This window comes from Scophthalmus maximus, chromosome 22 (genome assembly GCF_022379125.1).
Source record: "Scophthalmus maximus strain ysfricsl-2021 chromosome 22, ASM2237912v1, whole genome shotgun sequence".
NCBI classification, from domain to species: domain Eukaryota; kingdom Metazoa; phylum Chordata; class Actinopteri; order Pleuronectiformes; family Scophthalmidae; genus Scophthalmus; species Scophthalmus maximus.
The window spans coordinates 2,779,613-2,806,481 of record NC_061536.1 but is presented as its reverse complement, the minus strand read 5'-3'; the positions used below and the strand labels follow the sequence as shown (position 1 = coordinate 2,806,481).

Genomic DNA, 26,869 nt, shown 5'->3' with positions numbered 1-26,869 from the left:
TAATGGCCTCCGTCTCAGAGACTTTGAACAGGCGTGAGTGTGGGCACTGATAACAAGTCGGCTGTTGGGCTGAATCCTCACTCAGGCCACAGGCATGCTCACGCAGCAAGACGTCTTAAGGGGAATAGTGCATATTTTTTAAAGGAAGTAAGATCCTGATCATGACAAAGCATAAGCGTATTTGTGCTTTGTTTGGGCAACCTATAGATTTGTGTTTGAAAAATGAATGAAATATGCAAACGAATCTGTTTTTGTCGATAGGTTGAAAATTTGACAGAGATTTCGGTAAACTTGCTGTTCACTGCGATGGATTATGCCTTTTTTCAAGGCCGCGGGTAATTGATTTTCTTATCTCACCACAAAAATACCTTTTGTCTAACTCTTTTTGGATTTCTCACCTCTTACTAAAAAAAAAGCAGCGTGCTCTGCTGATTTCAGAGCAGTGCTGTGATAATGAGGTAAAGTTTAGTCCAAAGCAAGTTGTGCTAGTCAGCTTTGCTGGTAATGGCGAACAGAAAAAAAGCCAGATGTGAGAGTCTGTTATGCTTAAACTGTAACATTCACAATCCTTCCTCTTTGTCCCATCGCATTTGCAGCCGGACTCGAGTTGTATGCAGCCCCGGTGCGTTCTGCTTCAAACCCAACTGCCTTGTGCTGGGCTCTTGCTAAGAGAGCGTGTAACCGGATAAGTCTACTCAGTGGTAGAACCACATCTCAGCTGCGTATCATGCCTTCGAGTGATGACTGCGCGTGGTTATGCTGTTCTCCCTGCTCTGTTTAAGTAATGTGTTCATACAGAGAAAAATAATCAGATGTGAACGTTTGTGTGGTCTAAGCGCGTGTGCGTGTGTGCGTGTGTGTGTGTGTGTCTCGGTCACCCACCTCGAATCTGCAGCCCGGGCCCGCACGTTTCTTCAGCTCCAGGACTGTCCTGACGAACTGACCATGGAACTAACTGACACCGCCGCCACTTGTGAGTTTTCCAACTGGAGAGCAAATAGCGGGGAGAAGGGTCACTGGTTAGAAAACGCCGCTATACGTTTAAAGCCCTGGATAGAGGGTGGGCCGCTTATAAAATCAAATGCAGGAGAGTGTAGAATGAAGCAAACAATGCACTGATAATCTCTTTTTATTTTTAGAACATGGAGCTGCCGGTGTGCTTCATTAGATTTGTTTTCGTTAGATGGTTGAATATCTTCAGAAACCCCCCCTCCCCACACACACTTCCTTCTTCATGCTGGATTAAGGGAGGCTCTGTCGATGTCTGCCACTTTCTGATAATCCATCGTGCTCTCCCACTTCACACAGAGACTGGCCAGCTGTGTGGAGGTGTGGAAGAAGCCAGGGTTTTTAAGCTTCTTCCCTAAGCTTGCCTTTACTCTTTTTTACACAGCACGCGAGTGCCACACCATGAATTTCTTTCGTTGGGAGACTGTCTGCTGAGAAAATGTGCAACATTAGCTCCATGTATAAGGAGTCGGCTTTTCACTCCATCTTCCAGCATGACTGTTTGGAACAGCAATAAACCCTTCTGATGTCCAATGAGGTTGGACAAGATGAGCCAACTCCTCACTGCTGGCGAGAGCAAATATGGCGTGTCGAGTTCAGTCAGCCATTACCATGTTAGATTGTATTGTTATGTGGAAGTAGATGACGTACACATGTGGACATTTGACATTTAGGCTCTGATCATTCCCCACAAGGAAACGCCAAGTTTAGCACTGCAGGCGGTGGGTAGTGACGGAAATGATTTTCTTGCTTGTTGGCGCGGAGGTGATTGTTTTTAAATACCATATGAACAGCAGCAGGAGCAATAAGTGAAGCTGTCAGGCCACAGTCACATTAAAAACAAGTGAGGGTGTAGCGGTGCAGTTTAGTCCAGCTCATAGGCGTCCCTCCACTTTGACTCCTTGATGAAACTACAGAAGAGGCCATGGATTCACCATGAATTTACTTATGATATATCAGGGCGTTTCACCTATTAATGACCACGCTGACAGTGGAAAAAAAACCCACAAACATTCTGCTCTGCTTACCACATTGATACTTGGTTTCTATCTTATAACTGAACTCCAAGTGATGGCAGCTTTGCAGCCATTCTGGTTCCTGTTTGCAGACACTTGTTGATTTTTTTCGTCGACTGAGAGATATCACAACCACCAGTAATATACTATTAAAGGAGAGGCATATGCATGAAAAGAAACAAAAAAAACAATTACCGGTATCCATGACAGACAGATGGAGCCTCACACTCTCTCTCCTGCGTCAGCACTTCAGGGCAGTCCTGTCCCCCATTGGCTGGTAACTGGATAATAATACGTTTCCTAAGCTGTTTCTTCTTAGTATTACCGCCTGAGGGAAGCCACAAGAAAACAAATGTAATACATCGGTTTTAGTAGGTAGTTTTAGTAAATTGTACCCCCCCCCCCCCACAAAATCTTAAGACACACAGTTACAGTTTCATTTTAAAACTAAAACAATCTTTTTTTTCAGCTCTTTTATCAGAAAGAATCTCAGCAGATAATGAACAGGATATAAACAGGAAAACAATGATGAAAGGTAAGAGCAGGAAATGATTTTCTTGGACCAATGACAAGGAGGAACATTTACTGACAGTAGATGCTTTACATGCACCACTGATTTTCCAACCACAACCCCGGAGTCTTCAACTAAAACAGGTCCAGCAGCGCAACAGCAACTCTCCTATTTTCGGAAGTCAAAAACTCCAGAGCAAGTGTGGATGCCGGGCGTAAACTTAGCAAAGGTGATTACGATTGTGTGACAGCAGGGAGACTGGGTTTCGTTGAACGCGCCGATGTACACCATTTTCTGTAATGCGCCCGTCTGCTCACCCTCTGCTGGAAGTGACCACTTCAAGGGGAAGGCTAATACAATCAAGTGGAATATTGAATTTTACCCCACATCATCTGCGGCGCTATCTAATACATCTCCACGGGTGGTAGAGGTTATGGACTTTACAGGAAGTCTATACGAGGACTATCATATCGTATTACAGTTGTTATACCGAGTCGTGGTAAGTCGTCTTCAGAGCTGTGATGACTTACAGAATGTGGCAGCGTCGACACATTGGACAGGGATGTAGAGCTTTCAGAGAGCTAAAAATACAGGGATCGGAAATTTTGACACGAACCGCATCAATCAGGATTGCATGTCTATGAGTATGTGTTAGCAAAAGCAAGTGTATCGCAAGACTAAAGGATGTGTCAGCATGACAGATGGTACAGTGCTGTTCGCGGATGATATCATGATCTATCAGAGCTGCTGAAAAAAGGAAACAACATGGATACTGTGTATAGATAGAAGATGACGAAATGATTACAGGATTTGTTCAGCGGCTTATGAGGAATAACTTTGCCAATACACTGTGCGTATGAAGCAAAGCTCAAGAGAACAACACTTCTAACACCGAGACTAGGATGTGTTTTGGAGCTCTGCTGCTGAATCTGGCTTGTTTGTTTGGCAGATAGGTTCCAAATTAAATCTACCCTTTTTATAACATTCTACCTTTGGGGAAATACGAATAAAAGGGCTGTCACAGTCTCTGCAGCATGATGCTTACTACCTAAAATAAACAACTTCCTGGTGGGAAACACTGATTTCATAAGGACATTTTTTTTGGGAGACACTCCATTTCCACTGAATTGCGCGCGCAATGATTTTATTATCTGTCCGCCGGTGTTGAAATAACGGCGAGCACATTTGACGTGCTTCAACTATCGAGAACACAGCCTTTCACAAACTCTCTTGGCACTGTCGCAATTGGCCCGCGTGAGGGAACGCTACCTGCTCGACATGTTGACGGACAGGGGCTCCAGTCGCTGTAAGGGGTCACAATACAGTCCCTCTTGCACGGCAGTAGGCAGGGCCTGACGGTGTCTGGGCGCAGACTCTCTGGACACCTGAAAGTACATCATTGACATGCTCAGTCGCGCGCACACACATAAGTACCCTTGAAAAACTGATGGATCAGAGCCAAAGAAAGCATGGCTGGGAGTTTGCTTTTAGGCTCAAAGTGCCCCTGGACTTCACTACTGGATCTTTGTGCATGTGTGTGCGTGTGTGTGCGTGTGTGTGTGTGTGTGTGTGTCTGTGTGTGTGTGTGTGTGTGTCTGTGTGTGTGTCTGTGTGTGTGTCTGTGCTGCAGCAGTGGTTGAAATGAGAAACTTCCATTCTTAATTAAGCTACACTGATGATATACTGCATGCTTTTCCTTGTTTTATCTCAGTGCTGCAGCTTATTCAATTTGAAGAGAAACAAAGTTATAAAATAAACACAGACAGCATCGGCTTGTTGAAATGCTTGAATACAATATATATATATATATATATATATATATATATATATATATATATATATATATATATATATATATATTATTGGAGATATGACTGAAATGATGGGAGGAAGGAAGAAGAGAGACAAGGAAAAAAAAAAAAACATTCTGACAGTGCTACAAAACTTTGTGGAGGTCGAGGTGGATTAACGGTTCATGTTAAATATTTCCCTTGATCTAACCAAACCTCAACAGATCGGAAAAAAATAGTAATTTTTGTAATGGTAAATAGTTTAGAGAATGTTTTGAAAAGTGCATATACCCATTAAAAGAAAACACGCACCCACCCACCCACCCACCCACCCACCCACCCACACACACACACACACACACACACACACACACACACACACACACACACACACACACACACACACACACACACACACACACACACACACACACACACACACACACACACACACACACACACACACACACACACACACAATGCTAATGCATTAAAAAGCTCTGACGCCATGTGTTAGGGTGAGGGGTTGGCAGTCCTCACACCGTGTCCACAGCTGGTGGCGCTGGGGAGAGTAGGTGTCCCCCTCTCCACTAATGTGAAAGTGTGTCCCAGGGCGGCAGGCTCACTGCTCAGCATGTAACTGTAGGTTCAGAAGTAAGCCAGATTAATTTCCATACACAGCATGGGAGCTGGTGGGGGTTTGCCCGCATGCGTACGTGTCGCCGTGCTGCCAGAATAATGCTCCCGTTCTACTGAATGCATAAATAGATAAAGAGTGGATCCAAGCAGATGCCTCCAGGAGGGGGAGACCCGTATGTTTAAAATGCTTGGACAGCAGCTCATCAGCTTACCCCTCTGCCAGACACAGGTAACATCAGACTAGCCAGGAAAATGAACAGTAAAATGTGCAAAACCTGCAACCAACCAGTAATACATATTAAAGCATCGGTAATAAGTTTTAAGCCCTCATTAATACGAATGCGTTTTGAGCTGACGATGATTCAGGAATTGATCACCCCATCCTGTCTGACAGCGTACACAGCAAAGTATTTGCATGTCATTCTCACTTGTCACCGTTGTTATTATCATGATTTTTCCTCACTACAGGATTTTTAGAGATAGTTAGGCTAAATGTCCCCCACCATTCATCCTGTTACCAGCCGTGGACAGGGTGCCACTACAGAGACAGTTTTGGAATTCTCATCTTCTCGCTGCTTTCTCGACTGATGCTGGTAACAGGTGACAGCAGTTACACTGTCCACATGTGCACTTTTTTTATGAGCAGTAGTTTTTTTTAAACCAGTTTGACTGCAGCTCAGACTGCATGGTCCCACTCACAGAGCTGAAACACTGCCGAACATTATATATTCCCCATGATCTCTGGCTTTCAGAACCCAAATTGCTGTCGCTGTCACAAACGCGCAAAACTCTATTTTAGAAGTATTGATATTTTCCAAGTGTCTCAGCTGAATGAGACGGATGCTGTTTTTTAATGACATTGTAGTGTCTTTTTGTCCATATACGGAATGAGAGGGGAATATGTGTTTACATCTCTTTCTTTGGAATGCCAAGTTAGGGGCCTCCTGATGACCCTTCACCTTTCCTTGTGGCCCCTTTAAGTTCCATGTCTTACATAGCATAACTTGATTGTAACCAGAGGTTCTTACACAAGTAAACAATGGACCTATAAATATTACCCCCAAGAAGAGTCGGGAGGGTTGTCCTTTTGGCCGGACACTCTCCAAGCTCTGCAGGGCTTGAATCGATGCTGGTCTTTTTGTAATAAACCTTTATATACAATCAAGACGGTGTCGGCGGACTTCTCTTCAATACATCTTCACATCATCGCTACTTAGTATACAACAACATCCAGAGGGATCAAAAGAAGGATCCTATGAAAAAGATGTGCTTTACTATTATCGTACAGGACTTACAGCTAGAATCCGGCTCACAAGTTTACCAGATAGATTTTTACAGGCCTTTAGAAACAGAGGTCAAGGGGGAATTTTGTTTTCCTCCAAGACTAACAGCCAAAAGAGTGGACAACAAATATCATGTTTAATACCTGGTTCCCATTTGAAACTAGCGTAACAGTCCTGTTTTACAATTCATTCACAATGAATTGGGACTATGGGGAAATCTTACTTTTTGGGAGGAACCTGGCCCACATTGACCCGGATACAGATGACCTTGCGGGTTTGCATCCCCACTGAGCAGGAGGCGTCATCCCCACGTGTCCTGCTTGCAGAAGAGTTGGTGACCGGGATGGACGAGTCCTCTATGCACTGCCCCCACGGGCCGGTTTGCCAGTGGTACACCGTGCAGGGGTGGTCATTGCAGTTCCTCACCTCTTGCAGGGCACTGGTGTTGGGACAAAGGATTCCACCTGTGGAACAGTGGAACAGTATTAACTGGGGTCAGTAGTACTAGAAGCAATATGAAAAAAATAATCTAGCAGTGATGCAGGAAAGCCGGATTTAAGTTGTGGCATAAAAAATAATTTGGGTACAATTGTGTGAGTGAAAGACACAGAACTCCTTGAACTTGTTGGACGCGTTTGACATCCTCTGACTTAAATTAAGTTTGAATCATCAGCTGTTAACGATTTCAGAGCTGATGAATTCCAGCTTAAAATGTCCACTGTCTGAAATGTCATGAAGACATGTAGTAGTCAGACTGCAGTTCTGCCATAGGCACAAAGGTGAAGTCAAACCCCCGTATGACTGCGGAGGAGCTGCAGGAAGATTGATCTGACACATGAACAGCTGTACACCATCCCGTGCCGTTGTTACACATAGCAGGATTCAAAAGGAAACCGCAAACCTGCCACCTCATCACCAAAGACAACGTCTGCAGCAGCTGCGGGATGAGTCATTTTGGAAATAGGCCACAATCTCCAAAGTTGTATTTGGAGGTGAAAAAGGAAGGAGGAATTCTTATAAGTGTACACAGATTCTGGAAGCAAATGACCTAAAGTGAAACGCACTGTGTGCACAGCTGAAGAAGATCTAAGACCATAAGTGATCTAAAAAGAGGAGTGGGTGAAAATTCAGATTAATGAAGTCAATCTTTGCTGGCTATAAAACTTGTTTGCAAAACCTGATATCTGTCCTCAACATTTTGTACATGCGACGGTTACTTTAAAAGTGTGATCTATGTTTTGAGTCCATGAAATAAAAAGTAACGTGAAGAAAGACTGAAAAAATTGCTTTGTGTGCTTTAGGGGCCCCCAAACCTTTGCACACAACTGATTTTCTACAGCAACTCAACAAGTAAATGGGGAACACTTTGTCCTTCAAAGCCCCCAACCAGTTATAGTATCAGGATAGGTTGGCTAACAGTAAGTGTTGACTATCACTTGCTTTGTTGGTCTTTGTGCAGAGCTATAGATTAACAATCAGCCTTGATTTTCCCATGACTTGTTCGAAAAGCAAGCCTGGCTGAAGCAGCATGAGAGATAAACCCTGAGGGTCTCCAGGGGGTCGGGCTGGCGGCAAGGATTGACGGAGAGACGAGATGACCCATGGGGGCGGTTGTCTGTACAGAGCCAGAGGCCCGGATATGGACCCAGGTGGGGCGTGCACACCATGTGGCCCACTTCATCACGAAAAACCTGTCATCAGCAGCCGCCATCACCTTGGGGAAAAGGCAACCCAGGTGGAGAAGGTCAGCCATTAGCGCCTCAGACGGCGCTGAACGACATCCACCGGCCAGAGATGGAGCGCTGAATTGTGACATGAGAAAGCGGCTCAAACAGAGGAGACGGGTGACCTCTGCGTAACAGCTCAGGGGTGATGTCCTATAGAGGGTCATTTAGAAGAGATATTATTGGATTTCTTCACGGTGGGAAGTCATCTATCAGGTCTGGAGCCCATTAACACATGAGAGGACAAACCATTATTGCTGCGCGGGCTAATTAAACAGTTAACTGATAAATATTTAAGTGTCACCAATTAAACTCAACGTGTATTTGAAAAATGAGCAGCTCAAATGGCTGATAATTTGCCAGGTCACAAGAAATAATTCTCCGGCGGTCCACTTCGACTCATCATCTTCCTCTTCATGTATTATTGGCTGAGTGGTTAACGGCGTGATTTACTCAACAATGTCCTGTCAGGTAATAAAACCACTAACCCCAACCCCACCCCATCATTTCCAATGTTCGTCTTGACCCTGAATCATGAGCTCATACCAACACCAGTACACGCTACCTTGATATGTGTAGTAGTGTTAACAAAGTGCTTCCCTGTCTGAACGAGCTACAGTTAATGACAACGAGACGTCATCCAGCACACACCACATCAACCCGTCCGGCTGCTCGCTCCGTCATCCATCCAACGCGGCGGCAGTATCTACTTTACTGAAAGCTGCTGAACAATGCGCGGCACACAGCCCGCTTCGTGTCACGGCCATGGACGCCGTCCTGATGCAAGGACGTGCGTCATGTGCAATCGGTGTCTCCTCTGCTCCAGCGTGGACACCACTTTGTTTGCGAACATAACGAAGCGAGCGGATCATGCAAGGCGGTCCAGAAGTCAGATGTCATGTGCTGTTAGAAATATAACAGGGGCGTAAAGGATAAAATGATCATCCGCTGCCAAGCCAGATGTTGTAACCATCTGTGCTGCCTCTCATTTTTCCCTCGTAACGAGGTTTGGTGAGAATGGGTCACTCAGTGTGATTGGCAGCCTTGGGCACCATTTAGATTCCCACTAGTGACCTTGGGGTTTGAAACATTTAGTGCTAAGGGATACTCAATACTACTGCTACCACTTGTGTGCAACAACTTCTGTTTTTGATTCTATTTCAACTATTATTTAGTCTATTCTTTTTTTTAATTCTAAAAGCAGAGGGATTTTGCTGGGCCAGCACATCGGCGGGGAAGAGACGACATCAAAGTAGCTACATTTCTATTTCCCTCACGTTAAACAGATAGAGACTTTGTACTAGACCACCAAAACACCTCTTGCTGTCTCGTCTAATGACATCAAATATATATGTACCGAAGATTGGACGCACCAGCGACAGCAGGGAAGGACCTTGAACAGAAAGTAAATGCAAAATCCTTCTTTTCTTTTAAAGGCAAGAAGATATTGTACAACACAGTTTGACAATGTGAGTGAAAACGCTGTGCTTTAGCCTCGTGACGGTTCGGTGGGCTTGTTATCCCTCTAGTCACTTCTTACCCTGCATCACAGTAACCCACGCCACAACCTTTGCAGTCGCTGTAGAGGAACACACAGAATAATTCATTTCACTTTGAACATTTTACTTGTGGTATATATAAGGAGAAGAGGCACATGAGATATGCAGCACACATTGGGAAACTAGCACAACTAGCAACACTGTGGAATTAGACCAATATACGGTAGGTTTGTGAAGGCGGAAGCTGATCGTTGTTGATAACTTGGTTGGGGTTAGGTTCATTGTCTTACTGATTCCTTTCTTATTCCTAAGTAATTCAAAGGTCCATGTAAGTTTCAACATTGACCCTTTCGACCATGATGCTTGCTTTGAGTTCCTACCTTCTCCTGCGTTATAGGCGAGGATGGAGCGAGCTCTGGTCTGTTTGCCCTCTGTGTTTTTTCCAGAGCAGGTGTGGGAGCAGAGAGACCAGGCCGTCCAGGGGCTCAGGACACAGTCCTTTGGGCAAGGCACCTCACAGATCGCGGGCATGGGCAGGATGGCGTCACGGCAGAGCTGCCTCTCCACATATTTACCTGCAAGATGTGGCAAATTTTGTGCATCAATACACAGATAAAACAGAAATAAAACAAACAAAAAAGGCTTAATGTGCTTCATGTTCCAATCAGTAACTCAATTAAAAGGCTGAAGATGTAATGCAGAATATTTCTGTACACACATACGGATATTGCATGCTCAAAATAGAAGTTTTTTTTATAAAACACATGTTAGTGTAAATCATACTGAAACTATTTTACAATTTTACAGGGTACAGGTATGAATGTGTTTGTTCATTTCTCTGTTAGCTACTCTTTCTTTCTTCTTTCTTTCGATGTCCCTCAGGTTGTGGCATATTGATATTGATCTGTTAGCATTTCCTTTTGGATGAGTAAAATGTATCTGCAAAATCCTGCATGTAGAGATTGTGGTGGGTGTTTGGGTGTAATTATACGATGACTGAGTGGTGCCCACATATTTCGCTTCCATACAGCGCAATGTCAAGTAAAACACTATCATCAAGATTATCATAGCATTGTGACTATGATTATGTATTCATTGTTGTAAAATATAAAAAAAACAGAAAACAACCTGAAAACAATCAAACGCTAAGGTAGCCACGTCAATTTAAAAGTGAATAACAGAGGTGTAGAGCAGAAGCTTCGAAGCATTTGGTTTATTGGACAAACTGAGTTGTGTTTGATGCTGCACTGTAACAAGTAAAAGTTGTCCCTGTTATATTGAGATCATCAAATGGTTCGACTCACATGTGCTATATAGTATTCATACAGGCTGTTATTCTGTCTGTGTGAAAAGGCCCCATCTTGACCTCTGATAGGAACTATTAAAGTTGTTAGCTATAAATAAATAAAGATGCTGTACGTATCAAAACTACAACTGTGATTTGAAATTAGCTTGTAGTAGTATTTATTCCCCAATACTGAGAAAAAAAATATCAAAGAGAACATAAAACCTGACTGAAACACAACAAAATCAATATGTCTTTTTATGTAAATGCTCAAGTTTACAAGAGCGGGTTGAACACGAATGAAAGTGCACAGTGAGAGACTGCCGACTTCTCCACTGAACAGAAATGGGACAGTGGAATAATATGTACACCATTAATACTCACTGGAAAGAGGTCGTACAGCAATGACACTCTACTTAGCATTAGCTTATATTATCAGGAATCTATGTGCATACTACTTCAATCACAGCAATACATAAATGACAGTCTTAACCTCTATGAATAATTTTCATATGTTTACTACAGAATACTGCTTAACTGGATGTAAATATTATATATTAATATAGTTCACTAAGTCAAGTAAGTCATAGTTGAGCAGAGAAAATAGATACTTTAAAAATATAAATACATGTTCATATTAGAAAAGCTAAAACTAAGTGTGATTTTGTTGTGTTGAAAAGACATATTTGTACAATTGTAGGCAATGTATGAAACAATTGTTTGATAGTATGTATAATTGCTTCTTTGCAAGAATAAGAAAATGAGAAGATAAATTAATTAATTTGTCAGCTCCACAAGGTTTGAATGAATGTTAACGTTTTTTTAATTTGTTTATAGAGACAAACCAGATACTAAAAGCTTTCACTAAAACTTTGGAGTTGATTTGAAGAATTATTTTACTCTGCAATACAGGTTTACATTGAAGGTATTTTCAAGGATTTGCTTTAAGAGGGATGTGGCTGTTGAGCTGCTGATGTGTTCCATATTGATCAAGACCTGTGGGCTGTCTTCATCCCCCCCACCCCCCCCCCCCCCCCCCCATCTTTTCATTTCATCCCAGACCATCCTGTCGCTGAAGGACCATATCTGAAAATCTCATTGTGAAGGAGAGGAAGAATGGCGACTGGAAAGTCAAATGACATATCTGGGACCCCAGGGAGAACACAGACCCATTTTCATCAGAGGGACAACAAGAGATCAATAAAAAGGCCAGTCAGGAGAATCCCTCGGGGATGCCACATGGCTGTGGGAGAGGGTGATGGGGGACATATGGAGCCCTGACAGGAGTAATAAAAGATGGCCATGTGATAGATACTGGAGGAAATGATTCAAGTGCCCGGCATTCAAGTGATGGCTTCCGTGATGTCTTTTGTTAGTGGAGATGAGTTCTTGATGATTAAAACACCATAGTCAAAACAGGTCAACACAAACTGATAAACCAACATAAGGCACAGGGAGACACCCAGCTGGTATGACCATTTAACAGTTGATGAAAAAGTGTTGTTATATTTGATGTGTTTTTTCCCCATTTCAGAGAAAGGGGAGGTGGTCAGGTTGGTAGGCAGGTAGGTAGGGGAATAGTGCACATGCCATGATATGATACAAAGCTTTTGGGAAACACAACTGATACAAATGGCTATATATAAATAGTAAATGAAAATCTGACTATTTTAAATTTGTCTAATCTGTCAGATCTAAAATGATCAAAAATGTGACTGACCAAGATCTGACCAGGATCAAAACTGTGTCTATTTAAATCATTTGTGGTCCAGAATCAGTGTACAGGTATAACCCTTATCATGTCTTTTTTACCCGACTTTAACCAAACATCAAAGATAGCAGTGGTGGCTCAGAAAATGCTCATACAGTTTGGAAGGCTCATATAGGCTGTTTTGGAAGGCACATACCCCCGTTGTACTTCCCTGACAACAGGGGTACCAAATCATCAAATTTCTTTTTGTGGAAGGCAATGACAAATTACCTGTTTTGCCATTTAGCATGGAGGTAAGGTTTAAGCTGTAGGTTGACATGAGCAACTAAGACACATTCCAGGAACCGGCATCTCTGACAGAAGAACAAAACAAATGTATAACTTTTTGGGAAATTAATGATTTTCAAGGAAAATACAAATCATGTCAAAAATGGGGCCATGTAGTGTAGCAGGTAGGAAGAGATTCGGAGAAAGTGCCTTCTTCTATCCTGTTCCACATGGTGTTCAAAATAATTCCGCTCACCTCACAGATCTGAGAAGCTCAAGCGATAACAGTTCGCCCTGAGCTCAGCAAGCAATTGACGCGATCAAAGCGACGAATTTTCTTTTTAATATTACACGCATCAGACAAGTCAAACCTCAGTCTGAACCTGTGTTGATGGAAATGTACCCGACGGAATCTGACATCTCCTCTATTCAACTCTGCCACATCTGGGGGGGAGATTGCCTCTCATGCAGTCAGAGAGAATGGGGAAGAAAGGAAGACTAAAACCAAGCTGACTGTGCGGAGCAGGCTGCGCTAATCTAATTTACCAAGACGTCTGATTCAAGCAGGCACCATAAAAGGAAGCCCACGTCTCTTAAACTGAACGCGTTTCAGAAGATCGAAGGAGAGGAAGAAAGAAAGCTGAAGATGAGGTCACCTTGAGAAAAAAAAAACCTGGACTGAAAGTACCTACCTGCTTAGGGTTAGGGTGGAAGATGCAAATGAAACATGAATATGTGAGGGTTGTTTAGAAATTAAGTGATATTGTAGATGTATGTATATGCATATATAAGTATGTATTCACTCTATAACGTACATTGATGCTAACTTAAAAGTTTAGTTGAAATAGGTTCTGTTTTACTTGAACTGCTTTTCAATAAAAACTAATTGTACTGCTGTTTGTTTTATGCCTAAGTGACATAAAGTGTACTTGGCTATGGGCTTGATTCTCCTTATGGTGGTACTGTATAAAATGTATTTAAAATATCTACTATTTGCTGTGACTGCAATTTTCAATCACATCACATGAGTATTTTTTTTTACACTGACACCTATTGGAAATGTATGTTGACAGGAAAGGTTCCACTTGAAAATTAAGTCCAACAGAGGAAGATTTGTGATTTGACTCCAACAAGGAAGCGTCTTTTGGAAGAAGCAGAGGCCGTTGTGAAGACAGGATTAAGGATGTGTCTTCAGTGTCCACAGTGAGATGTGATCACTCTGTCCCGCTCACGTTACATCCTATACTCTCTTTACATGGGTCCTGACAAACAACAACCAAAAAGTAGAATCCATCTTCACTCAGTTCACGAGTGTCTTCAATATAGTCCATAGTTTGGAAATCCCGCCCGTCCCAGATGGTACACAGACCAAGCTAAAATGTAAAAGTGCACGCCAAGATAGTTTCATTTTCATTGTTATCACACTGATGTATGTTCAAGCGTTGTTTCTGATAACTTTTTTTTTTTAAATAGTCATTTGATGCAATATAAACCGGGTGAAACTGAATCGCGATTGGTCAAGCGCGTGTATTGACGGGGTTTTCGATGGCGTGGCTTCACTCCACGATCACTACCGTGCAGGCTCCAAATGACGTCACCGGCACAAGATGGCAGAACCAGAATCCAAGATATTTTAGCTTTGTTTTTGTACAGTGGGAGGCAGTGGAGACTAGCAACATATTGCAATAATTCAGAATCAGAGTAGAATATCAGGGTGTATGAGTGGAAAGGCATTGCCTAGTGCTGACAGCACAGATAAACATTCCCTTCCACACTCTCTCTCTCTCTCTCTCTCTCTAGAGCCTCCATTAGCAGTGTTATGGAATCTACCCACAATAATCATATTCTCGTCACCTATAACATACATTTTGACCATTGACCTTTCAGATTATTGTGTACTAGCCTTTTTTGTACCATTGTTGTTTAATGGTTGTTGTTTAAGTGCAAATAAGCTTTCTCTCCGTTACAGAATTTGAAATATGGATCGGACTAATAAACAGTATTTTAAGGTTGTCGCTACAGCCATAGCTGCGGCTTTTAGGATCACCATGACTCTGACAGTGTCAAAGTGTAGGTGACATACAGGGCTGTGTGAGTGCAATGACGAGACATGGTTGTGTTGGCTGAGCATCACAGGAGATGCAGTTCCTGAACTGAAACGAAGTTCTGTCTCCACAAAATCTATATCTCAGCCAATGTTTCCATCTTAGGAGCTGTGAAGTTAAAAAAACAAATTTGCCCAAGTCTACTTGGAACTACTCACCAACCCCACAAAACAATCCTGCATCTTAATGCCATTTGTTTGTCTACATCTTTTCCACACAGTCAGAGAAATAAGAAAAAAAATCGTCCTTGACATACTGTCAATTCAGTAATAAAGTCAACACCACAGAGTTTCTCCCGTGTGGCCTCTGACAGCACTGCCAGCCAAGAAGTCCATAACACCGAACAGAAGAAGGCAGTGAACCCGCGTCTGGCTCAAAAGTACTGTATTTCAATAACATGATCTCTCATGTGCTGAGAGAGTTAGAGGAGCAGGTAAAAACAAGTTGCACTGCTCTGCGTCACTCTGCCCTTTCCATTACCATTCCTTACTTCCATTACAGGTGCTTTCATAGTGTGAATCAGTTAACCACCAATGTTATACCACATTAGTTGGTGTTCTGACGCACCATCAAAGCTATAGCTTGGCTGTGACTGACATAGCTTCAGCCTCCTCTGGAAATATGGATCAGAGGGAATGCAAACGTATCGGGAGGGAAAACATAAGTAAAACAAAAGGGTGGAAAAAAAACCCAGTGTTAACCCAGTTTTTTTTACAACTTACAGTATATTACAAAGAAAATGTCCCCCTGTTTAAGAGTTATCAGAAATAGAAACTGTGCCAACATCCCAGCGCACCTTTGAGAACACTTGTCCTGATGATGGCCTTTCATGTAAAAAAAAAAAGAATAAATTAACACCTGGATCCACAGCATCCTCAAAACTGTCATGGGAAAGAGAGTGACGACGATTGGTTGCAGTGAACGAGTCAGTTTGGGAGGAGGAAGGACATAATCATTGCCGCTGCGACAGCATAGTGCTCTGCAGCCTGCGATTGTGGACCTTGATAATAAGCATAATATGGAAACTGATGAGCAAGCCCCATCTCTCTTTCACTCCCCAGAGCCCTCATTAGCAGCTTCTGTGTCTACCCACAACAGCCATATCCCCTCCCCCAGAACATTTCTACCATTGACTTCTCGGGCCATTGTGCACCAGTTCTTTGTGGTTGTTTGGTTGTTTTGTGGTTGTTCTTTCATTGCATATAACTCAGCTTTTTTTTTTCTGTCCCCCCATTACTGAATTGCACGCTTCTCTCTGACGCTACATAATCTGAATCTCAAATCGTAGCCCTGAAAATAAAAAAAATTAATAAAAAGCAATTCTCTTAAGGGGTAATGTTCCCTGCAGTTTACTGTAACAAATGTTTACTTTTCCTCAGGCTGCCTCAGGGAATATGTGAGAATGACGTTTAGCTTCTGTTTGATTTAAGAGAGCTACACTTAATTTATCAAAAGGAGAACAGAAACGAAGCGGGCAGACATTTCCCACAATCCAGTTGTTTCCTGTTTTCCACCTGCATTATTATTCTGTCACTGCTTTCCGCAGAAGTTCTGAAAGTTTGAGCTCCACTTAAGTACAAAAGTCCAGCAGATTTAACTTTTAATTGGACCCCGTGGCACATGATGTATAATGCAGAGTGGATACTGCTCTCTGCGTTTTGTTTATGGTTGATCTCTCCTGCCTACTTTTTACAGCCTTGAAAAAAAAGTTAGTCTTGAAAAAGTGCAGGGTATATATATAGTTTAACGCAGAGTCTCAGGATCAGTAGAACTGCAGGAGGGATGACTGTGATATCGTGCAGAAAATTCACAATGAAGAAATAAAGCGGGTCTGCTCCGCAGCAGCAGATATGTGGCCTTTAGAAACAGTCAGTAACCCTAGACTTTTTGTTATAACTGCCACTCTTTAGTACAGTACGACATGCAAAGATGAAAAACTAAAGAATTAAAAAATGTCTTTGAATTTCTCCCATGTTGAAAATAATTGAAACCTTAAGAGACTTTCTAAGTCTGTAACTTTCTATGTATAGGCATGACGTAGAAAGACAAAAAGCTACGTGCTCAATTGTGTCGAAAATAACTAATGTGTTGATGTACCTGCTGTTTCGCTGATTAGGTGAGGGTGAAGTGTGTGTGTGTGTGTCAGTCAGCTCGGTTTCATTTCTAACCCTTTTGACAAAAACATATAACCATCACAACCTCTTTCACCGTGAAGAAGACATGATGTTGTCGAGACAAAAAACAATCATTAACTGGGATTAAGACATTTTATAGTCAAGTCCTCAGTGAAATCATATGAGGTTTAGGTGTTTCTATAACTAACAGGAGAATTAAATGGTCTGAGTCTTAGATGACTGAAACGTCACAAAAAAAAAAAAGGATTCACTAAATGTGACTAAACTACATTCACTTCATCAAAGGACAAAAGACTGAAGCTTAAAAAAAAAAGCAGACAAAATTAACACTATTGCCCAAACCGTTTTTTCTGGCGCCTCACATTCTCTTCCAGGAACCCAGATGCAAGCAGCTACGCATACAGGAACACAATAAAATTGCTTAGAACAGCTGAAAACAATAGAGCGATATCTCCCTACAACTACTGCAATTACAATGATGGGCGGTGAGCCAAGGCTGTGGGGCCCACAGTGTGGTGGTTCAAAGGGAGGCCAGGCGACTCGGTGAACTCAACCAGCACCACATTGAACACAGCCTCCAAGCAAAGCAGAAACGGGTCCAGGCATCTGGTGATTAGCTCAAGGAGTCACACAAAACACTCAGACGTTTCTTCTTATGTCTTAAGTCTTCTTTACATATCTCAATTCTTTTTTTTCTTTTTTTACTTTGTAGCATAAAGATAAAAAACAACAACTCCTATGGTAAAGAAAAGTCCTGAATACACAGGAAAGACCACTGTAATGCTCCTGTAAGTCCCATACTTGTGTTATTTCTCCATTACAACTGAGGAAATCCCAACAGCTTAGTAAGGCTAACAATGTGTCCCAATTCAGGGCCTGCGTCTTTTGGAGGACTCGGTCGAACCCGAAGGCCAAAATTAAATGCGATTTTTTTCCTATTTTGCGTCAGCAGTTTTTCCCATCGGTTGCTGTAGCATCATCGCCTGCAACTGAACTGCCAACTGGCTGTGTCACCAGCGCACAATAAATCCTGGGATTGGTCCCATTGGACCCCTCGTTGCTCTGGAATGGAAGGTCACATTTCTTGGCAATTTTTGAATAGGACATTTTTGAATAGGACAGTCTAGCCGTGCTGCTCGACGGGATAGTTCCGAAATGCGGCCTCTGAATTGGGACACAGCTTGTGTCTCATTTTTGCGTTCTCTCGAACCCACACTCAGTGCTCTGCCATTGCTGTAGGTGTGAAGACACTTATGCACTTAAAATACTCAGTACACGGATGGTGCAATGGTAAAAAAAAATTAAGTGTGAGACACTGGGCACGTCTTTCACCTCACTGCCATGGGGAGTGCAAAAAACACCGGCGTAATTATTTCCATCCATTAAAAAGGGAGATAGCTGAAGAGCTGTGTTGCGTCGTGTTCCATGTGTCTACTCACCGTCACTGTTGATACACTGCACTTCGGGGATCTGAGTTCCCGGTCCACACTCCTTCTCATTGTCAGGGATGCACTCTTCCAGTTTAATGACCAGCCAGTCGAAGCAGCTAGGGTCCTCACACGGTATGGCCTCCACCAGGTGGGGGCAGTTCCCTGTCCCGCCCGATAGCTCGTTCACAATCTTCCTCTTCCTCAGTTTGAAGCCTGTCGGAGAACAAGAGGAACCTAATGAAGTAAATGAACACAAGCCGTACACACAGTAACCAAGCACAGGAGCCCCCTCTGTGTGCCTTGATGATGGTAATTGTGATATTGCATGTGACGTGACAGTCCATTAAGCCTGGGGTTGACAAATTTCAAGAAGAACTTCACTTAATGACTTTTTTTTTTTAATTCCCCTCTCAGTTTAAGTGACAAATGCATGCAGGAATCCATTGTTTCAACTGGGCTTTGCTCTCACGGGTTTGTCATTTCCTCTGCCCAAGGGCATAGGATTCCGTGACCCGGGTCCTGAGAAGGGGGAGGGTGTTAACTCCAGCCCAGCTAAGGTCACTCACCCCATAATCCACACTCCTGCTCCAGCCCGATAAGGCAGCAGAGCCCTGGAGTGCCTGCAGGTCTCAGGTGGAGGCAGCAGAATCTTCCCTTTTATATGTCTGTGTCCCCCCCCCCCCCCTCCTCAAAAACCTTTATTTAATCAGGCAGCCCTGCAGAACATGTACCCACCATGTGTCTAGACCCATTGATGGAGACTTTATCTATGGGGGGATTTATGCGGTGGTGTATGGAGAAAGACGAATCTTGGGTTGCAGGAAATTCCATTCTATCAGGGATCACTCAATTGCTAACAGCAGGGTGTGTAATGAATGGCATGGGTGCAAGCTACCAGCGTAGCATACTGTATGCAACTCATGTCAAAGATAGATGCTTCATTTTGACTGAAGATATATGAAGACTTGATTCTCAAGGAAAGGTGAGGGCAGAGGTAAAGGGAAAAATCCAAAATCACAATTTAAAGGGGTGCAGTCTTCAAATCCTCTATAAGGCCTATACATCATTAACTGTGTCCTAATGTGAATTTTGACCATTTCATAACCAAAATGAAATGGCAAATATTGCCCAGAACATTTAGACGAGTAAACTTCATGAGTTCACCAAAATATAACATTCTTAGATGTTGTCTGGATAAAACTCCATCTTGAATGCCAGGGTCTCTACTATTTATGTTGAGTCAATTGATCCACGAACCAGAAGGTCAATGGTTTCATTCCCAGCCCCTCCAAATCCACGTGCCAATGTGTCCTTGGGCAAGACACCTAAGGGCTGTGTATGAATGATGTTTGATTTTGGGTGAAAGTCATGCCAATGTCTGGTAACATTTCCGCTAGCAGGAAAGACAGACAATCCAATGCCGTTGTGCACAGATTAGAGGCTTCCTGTGGACTGCACCTAAGCAGCTATCAGTCCCCTTAGCTACTGTGGCCAGACATAGGTGATCCAGCCTGAGAAACAAAGACACCAAAACCCAAACCTTGACAGCAGTACGGGATGGCGATAAGTGCCAGCTTGACTTTGATGTTGTGACAGAAGCAGAAATGGGTAAGGCTTTTTAAATTAAATTAAATATTCATTCTTTGCTCTGAAAGGGCGGGGTGAGGGTGAGAAACTCAGTCCAGTAGCTGGAGTTCTAAAAAGAAGAAATAAAAAAATCACATAGACAAGATGATCTACCACAGCAACAATTTAGATGGTTAGTTATTTTTTATACATATTTTTTTGTTCACAAAAGGACAAAATAGCTGTGAGAAGGTTTTGACACTGAGTTGTGATGCCCGCATTCGAGAAGAGCTGCTTATTATGTCAGGCAGATGTGCCATTGGTCAGGGGAGACACTATCCCAGAATCCCTGTCAAAATGTTGGCCTTGTTAGAATAATCTAGTCTACAGTAATGAAATACACCGAGACAGAGGCTGTGGCTAACCAACAGCTGTTGCAGTTTTTAATCATGTAATTTGTTTAGGTGCACATTGGTGCAGACCATAATCATCTGTTTATTACATTTTCTCATTTTACAGCTGAAAGGATAGTGTCGAGAACTTTGTGCGGTATTAATTGTGACAAAAAGCAAAAAAAACAAACAGCTGTGAGGCATAAGCAACAAAGTGATCGCCAATGTTGCCATTTGCCTTGTCACTTGTTGTGATCGGTTGATCTTATCTCAGATGTAAACAGGTTAAACTGTTCCGAGAGTGAATAAAAAGACACATTCAAGTTGGGTAGAATTCCTGTCAGTCTAATCTGTCTATCTTCAGTAATATGATTTAAATTACGTGTGAAAAACGTTGTGTGCTACAACCCATGTACCGCTCAAGTCGACATCAAGTACTGTCAAAATGCAAATCCAAAGTGCTCTTACTCTGACATTTTTTTTTGCAAACGTTCTTTGGGAGATGAGTTTTGATAAACTACGGCTGACAAGTATGCCACATGGATGGATTACTGACAGGACAAAGTCTCTGCATGAAATGACTGTTAATTTGTCTCGTTGGAAAGTCAACTTAACAACCATAAAGACATTCTGAACTTCTACAAAGAGATATGACCTCAAAGATATGCAAATTACTACAATGCGATGTAAGAGAATCATAAAGAGAAGTAAGACGACCATAATGTGATGCAAAATGACCACAAAATGACCACAAAGTGACGTGAAGGGAATCCATGAAAAGACCTTAAAGACATGCAAAACAACTGCAGGGTCACAGAAGCACCACAAAGAGATGGAACATGACCAAGTTACCAATGACAGAGTTACACTAAAAACCAATATAGGTACAACAAGAGGAAAAAAAAACTTGTAATTTTCAGTGTCTTGCCCCAGTGTTGCATCCAACAGTGGCAATGGTTGACCACACAATCTATACTAAACATACTACCATATTATCAGATTTTTTATGCAAAAACAAATTAAGTCGTTGATGTGTGATTTTATTTTATGCAAACACATCCTGGACATAACTTGGAGTTAGATAAAAAAAATAAAATTATATATATATATATATATATATATATATATATATAATGCAATTCAAATCTTCCAGTCAATCTTACCATGTTAGTTAAAAAAAAAATCACAATTAGATGTTTCTGCCCAAACTGTCGGTAACAGCGATCACTGCATGCAGGTCAAATCCTAGCAAGATATGCTTCCCCCTTTATACAGTGCAGACTGTAATCACAGCTAACTGATTCCCATGTTCAGTGCCTGGATGATCAAAAGAGTTAAAGCCAGGAGGATACATTTTGAGTCCACATCCGTCTGTATAATGAGAACTGAGATACAAAAACTTGATGATGTGCGTGCGTGGTGCGTTTGTGTGCCGCTTTGCACAATGCACAGTTAGACGGCAGCAAGAGCACAAGTGGCTTAGTTAGCACGAGAGCGTGTGGGAGCGGATCCATCATTAAGATACATGGGGGAGACTTTGCAGCCATCTCGTTCATTTGAGGCGCTTCATTAAGGCAGAGTCAACATGCATTAGTCATGGCGGACGCCGCTGTTCCAGGGATAATTAAGGGCTGAAGCAGGGACTGTGTCCAGCCCGCTGATGGAGTAGCACAACCTGCCGTCAGAGCCGACATATAGGAAGAGGAGATGATGATGCTTGGAGTGCTTGGATGATGCTTTTTTTTTTTTTTCCAATTGTTGCCAATGAGGAGAGAGTATATGTGAAAAAGCTCTGCACCCACGTCTTTTTCAGAGGACTCAGGCTTTTTTTGTTGTTGTGTGCAGCAGCTCCGATTGATTCTAGTTGAAAACTTTGTGCTGGTGTCATCACTGTATCTCCCTTTCATAGTATTTTCAAACTTGTCTATCCTGAGTTGTACGATATGTCAGACAGAAACTATGACAAGAGAGACTGGCCAGACTCTGAATTATGTAGCCGGTGACGGTTTTGCTTTTATCACTTGTAAGCCAACAACAACAACATGGTTGATATGTTGTCAAGATATTGTTGTCAGGGAACCAAAAACCGCTGTGTGGCGCTTTATTTGATGGAGTGCTGGGATTAACCGCAGTAACAGACGAGTCCAGTCGCAGATAAAGACAGAGGGATTCGTTTGATCCAAACCACCAACCGAAAGTGAGACAGACAGGCGGGACGAGTGTTGCCTTTGAGAAAACTTCTAGTGTCGACACAAGAAGCAGCAGCTCAACAGCCACAACCATAAATGTAATGAAGTATTATGGAGAAACAAAGTAAGAAGTAACAAAGAACTGCAATATAATGACAATATCATTCTTGAAGTGAGCTCTTACCTTTCTTGGCTGCCTGGTCTTGACAGTTTTCATAGGTGCAGGGCCCCCAGGCACTCCATGAAGACACCTCACACTCGACAGGACAGCTAATATGGCAGAGCTGGGTGGTGTTTGGTGGGATGCCCAGACACAGATCACTGTCCACTGGTCGCAATGCTAAGGAGACAGAGACGGGATCAATTGCACAGTAATGGAATTATGACCTCATGATGAAATAATGGTTTCTATCGAAGCAAAGTGTAATGGGATGCAGGAAAACGGGAATAAACTAGACACATCAAACATATTACAGTCCACAATTTAAAGATGTCCACTACATATTCTCAGCACCGAACAATGCCCCAGAAACTTTGAAAACCTCACAACCTTGAAGTATTTATTTTTTTATTTTCCCAGCGCAGCAGACCAGACTTTGATTTGGCCTGATTCTCTGCAGACCTCAGCACCGAACAGCTATAGGTGACTCTCTTCAAGGTCGTCAGGCTGATGAATCATTCTCACTGTGCCACACCAGCCCCATCCACATGCAAATTACCTCCGCTTGGCCAAAGGTGCGTCCTTTAATAGTGTCGCTTAAGTGTGTGTACATGTACCATGCCCTTGAGCACTCGTGTAACACAGGAGAAAGTGATGTGCTCAATAGTATGACATGAAATGTTCTATATCTACTATGCATCTGAGTATATTTTTTCCTGTATACACTCTTGTATACATATATATATATATATATATATATATATATATATATATATATATATATATATATAATTGCTTTTGGTATTGGGTATCAATCGGTTCCCACGGATCCCCACAGAACAAGAGCGCTAAAAAGGGAATTAATTACATTACATTTCACTGTTATATTTTTAAATTAAATGTCGTCTTCTTCTTCTGCACCCCGCCCTCTATTTCATGAATCATCCCGTCACATCCCTCTGTGGCTGTGTAAAAGGTCCAAGGGCCGTGCTGTGACTGGCCATGAAGACAGTGATTAATCTGCTGCTCCTATATTAATAGTGTGTTTGGGTATGTCTCCATTGACTGTGCATATCTAGCACTTTGCGATAAGCTTTCAAGACTCCATCTCAACAGCACATTGCAGAATGCAAAGACCTTGATGGATGACCTTATCAATATCAGCACTATGAATTTTATACATATACTCTAAAGACAGAAAAGGTATTTGTGGTGGTCCATCCCTGAAATGGAGGTGATGGATCATGTTGCTGAAAGATGGTCCAACATCTTCAAGAAGCCAATAAAAGAATACCTGTCAATTATGGGACTATAAACATCTTTTTGAGGCTGTACTAATGCTGACATGAGCATGAAAATATTCTCATGCTGACAATGGCACAATGAGAGAAAGTTTGTAAGCGCAGTTTAGTAATCATCCTCATTAGAAGGTACATTTAACATATTCATCTTTGTAGTTGGTTGGTATTCATTTTGCAACAAAATCCCCTAACTTCAGAAAAGTATACTGCATTTAATAACAAGCAAAGTTGCAATAGGGTAGCCTACAGCACATGCAAAGGTGCAGTGTATTTGATTTAAAAAAAATACATGTTTAAGAATAAAGAGGTTCAATTCCCTAACAAATTGGAAATTAACACAAATACCAAAATCATATGGTGCTTGGAAATGATCAGAGCCCCTGGGGGCAACTGCCTTCTCTGCCAGGTTGGCAATCCCCAACCGTTAGCTTCAAACACAAAATACACCTTATGATGATGGGAATGTCATTAGGTTTGCTGTTCTTCATCAACCAATTATGGGACAAATTGATAATATGACCTCCTAATGGAGCTAGTTGTGAGGACGATTGTACTGTATGTACAAAATGTCATGGCGACCCATCCAATAGATTATGAGATAATTCGATTTGAAGCAATTCTATCAACCAAAGTCATTATGGATTCATCCTCTGGGAACCTTGGATTTCTGTGAAAGATATCATGACAGTCCGTCTAATTGCGGTCGAGATATTTCAGTTTGGGCCAAAGTGGTTCACCAACCAACTGGCATTGCCATCACTGCAGCCATGTTACGGTTACATCTAAGAATTGGAAGAGGCAAGCCATTCTGCTTTTGAGGTGTGTGTATATTGGAAATGCAGATTATAATTGCAGAGAATATCAGCTGTCTACACCAAATTGTAACTAGCAATAACTTACCCCTGGGAGGTATTAGGCAGACAATTAGCAAATATGCCACTGTGCAAAATGGGTGCCGAATTAAGAGCATCTAAATGCCATGTGTCAACACACTTGTTAGACATTTCTTCTGATCATGTGGTTTCTCATCTTTTGGAGGACAATAGCCTCTTTGTTCTCCGGCCGCCTCGTCCAGTCATGAGCAGCTCTCCACAGCCATAACAAAGGCTGATTAATGGAAATCTCCACACAGACTGACCTTGCTCAGGTAACTCCGTTGCCAGATGGTCTAGTTTTCCCTGTGCTGTGCCTCCAGCCGCCAAATAAGGAACCTCAGAGGCCACCGCCCTGTACCGCCACATGCCAAATGCCATCAATAATCTTACTCCCCAGTTCCTTTCCAGTGGAGGATTCAAGACATCACAGTGGCACAGCTGTTACATAGCATGTCACTGTTTGCTCCCCCAAGTGGTGCAATTGATCAGAGCCAGCAAAAGGGAATTAAGGTAAACAGCTGATACAACGTATCCCCCTGCTCACAGTAACAGTTAAAATACTGCTGTCTAAGAAATTGAGAAACATGGTGATGGAATATGTACCAAGGAGAATAAATAGCTTATGATAATCAAAAACCCTAATCCATTCGAGAATGGAGCATAGCAAACAGGGATGTCGTGAGCAGTAATCTTTGCAGAAGTGCAGGACTGAGTAAATCCTCCACTTTGTGAGTGAATCTAATCAGGAGCAAGCAGGGATACAAGATGGCAGAAGCTCCTAGGATGATGTGTGTGCAGAGATGATACTGACAGACTATCCTATCGCAGTCACTCTGTGAGATTGCATAGCCTGATCATCCCTGAAAGCAAAATGATAAAATTACATCAGTGTAATTGGGATATGGATTTCCTCCAGTCGTCACAATGAAATCACCCACTGCAGGCTCTGACACAAGAAGTAGAAAGTAATACAGTTGCTGTGGTCTTGATAAGAGCATTCGCACATCAAGAGACATTCAGAAGCTGAGTGCCGGTGCTGAAAGTGGCCTAAGATGTAGTTCCTTGAAATCTGCTGACTCCAGAGGCACTCAGAGGCAAAACCCAGTAATTGGCAAAATCGCCCCAACTGCTCTTATGGAATATAAAATCATTGTTTTTCCCTACCAAGTAAGGATCCTAATGTGTTCACTTTTTCTTCATGTCTGTCTTGTGGCACTTTCAGATTGATTGTTGCATTAAGTTTCCATTAAATATCGGTCTTTCAAAATAAAAAAAAAGTTTATTTGGATTATCTGGCTTCAGTTACTGACAAAGACAAGTTCACATTGTTTCACATTCTGTGATAATTTCTCAAAATACTGACGTACACCCATTGTTGTGACTATTTGTATTATATTGTTCTTTATAATATGTTCCGAACTGGCTTCTCACCAATGAGCAGTTAGCTTCCATGGTGAGTAGGATAAAGGGGCTTAACTTGATCGCTAAAGAAATGTAAAATTAAAATATATATTTTTTTTAAATCTATAATCTAAAGCCTTCCCATTTTAACTAAAGCATGCATAACTACCAATTCTCACAGTTGCACTCCATCAATGAATTATTCACCAAAAGTAACTGCAATTCAGGCAAAAAATATATATAAATATATATATACACACATATTTATATACTTCATTTTCACTTACAATGCTACAGACTCATCTTAAACCATGGAGGAGATTCAAACAAAAGTCAACTCATCCGAGTCATTTTCCCGTTCATAGTTTCACTTTAATGCAGCCTAAGACTGGTGAGTTTGTGTAAACAGGGTTTATGAAATATATAGACATTAAGCCAATCCAGCCAATTAGTGGGCGGTGCATGAACACAGAATCAATCAGATCCATCAGCATTGCCATGCTTATCGAATAACCCCACTAATGTCCGACCGGGATGAGGGAGAGGGTGTAGCTGACAAAGGAACAGCAGAAAGAAGGAAAT

General features: G+C 42.1%; 1 protein-coding gene across 2 annotated transcripts in view; it reads right to left on the bottom strand.

The window, feature by feature from the left end:
• The window catches only part of thsd7aa (thrombospondin, type I, domain containing 7Aa), a 127,454-nt gene that overhangs the window by 33,477 nt on the left and 67,108 nt on the right, over positions 1 to 26,869 (bottom strand). For both annotated transcript variants that reach the window (XR_007030342.1, XM_047330306.1), the window contains exons 5-11: positions 22,735 to 22,890; positions 18,413 to 18,616; positions 9,851 to 10,045; positions 6,471 to 6,711; positions 3,805 to 3,920; positions 2,220 to 2,352; positions 883 to 986 (exon numbers count right to left, since the gene is read on the bottom strand). Coding sequence is in view for 1 of the 2 variants with exons in the window: in XM_047330306.1 (XP_047186262.1) it covers positions 883 to 986; positions 2,220 to 2,352; positions 3,805 to 3,920; positions 6,471 to 6,711; positions 9,851 to 10,045; positions 18,413 to 18,616; positions 22,735 to 22,890 (1,149 nt within the window). In the remaining variant the exon portion in view is untranslated. The remainder of the gene's footprint in view (positions 1 to 882; positions 987 to 2,219; positions 2,353 to 3,804; positions 3,921 to 6,470; positions 6,712 to 9,850; positions 10,046 to 18,412; positions 18,617 to 22,734; positions 22,891 to 26,869) is intronic.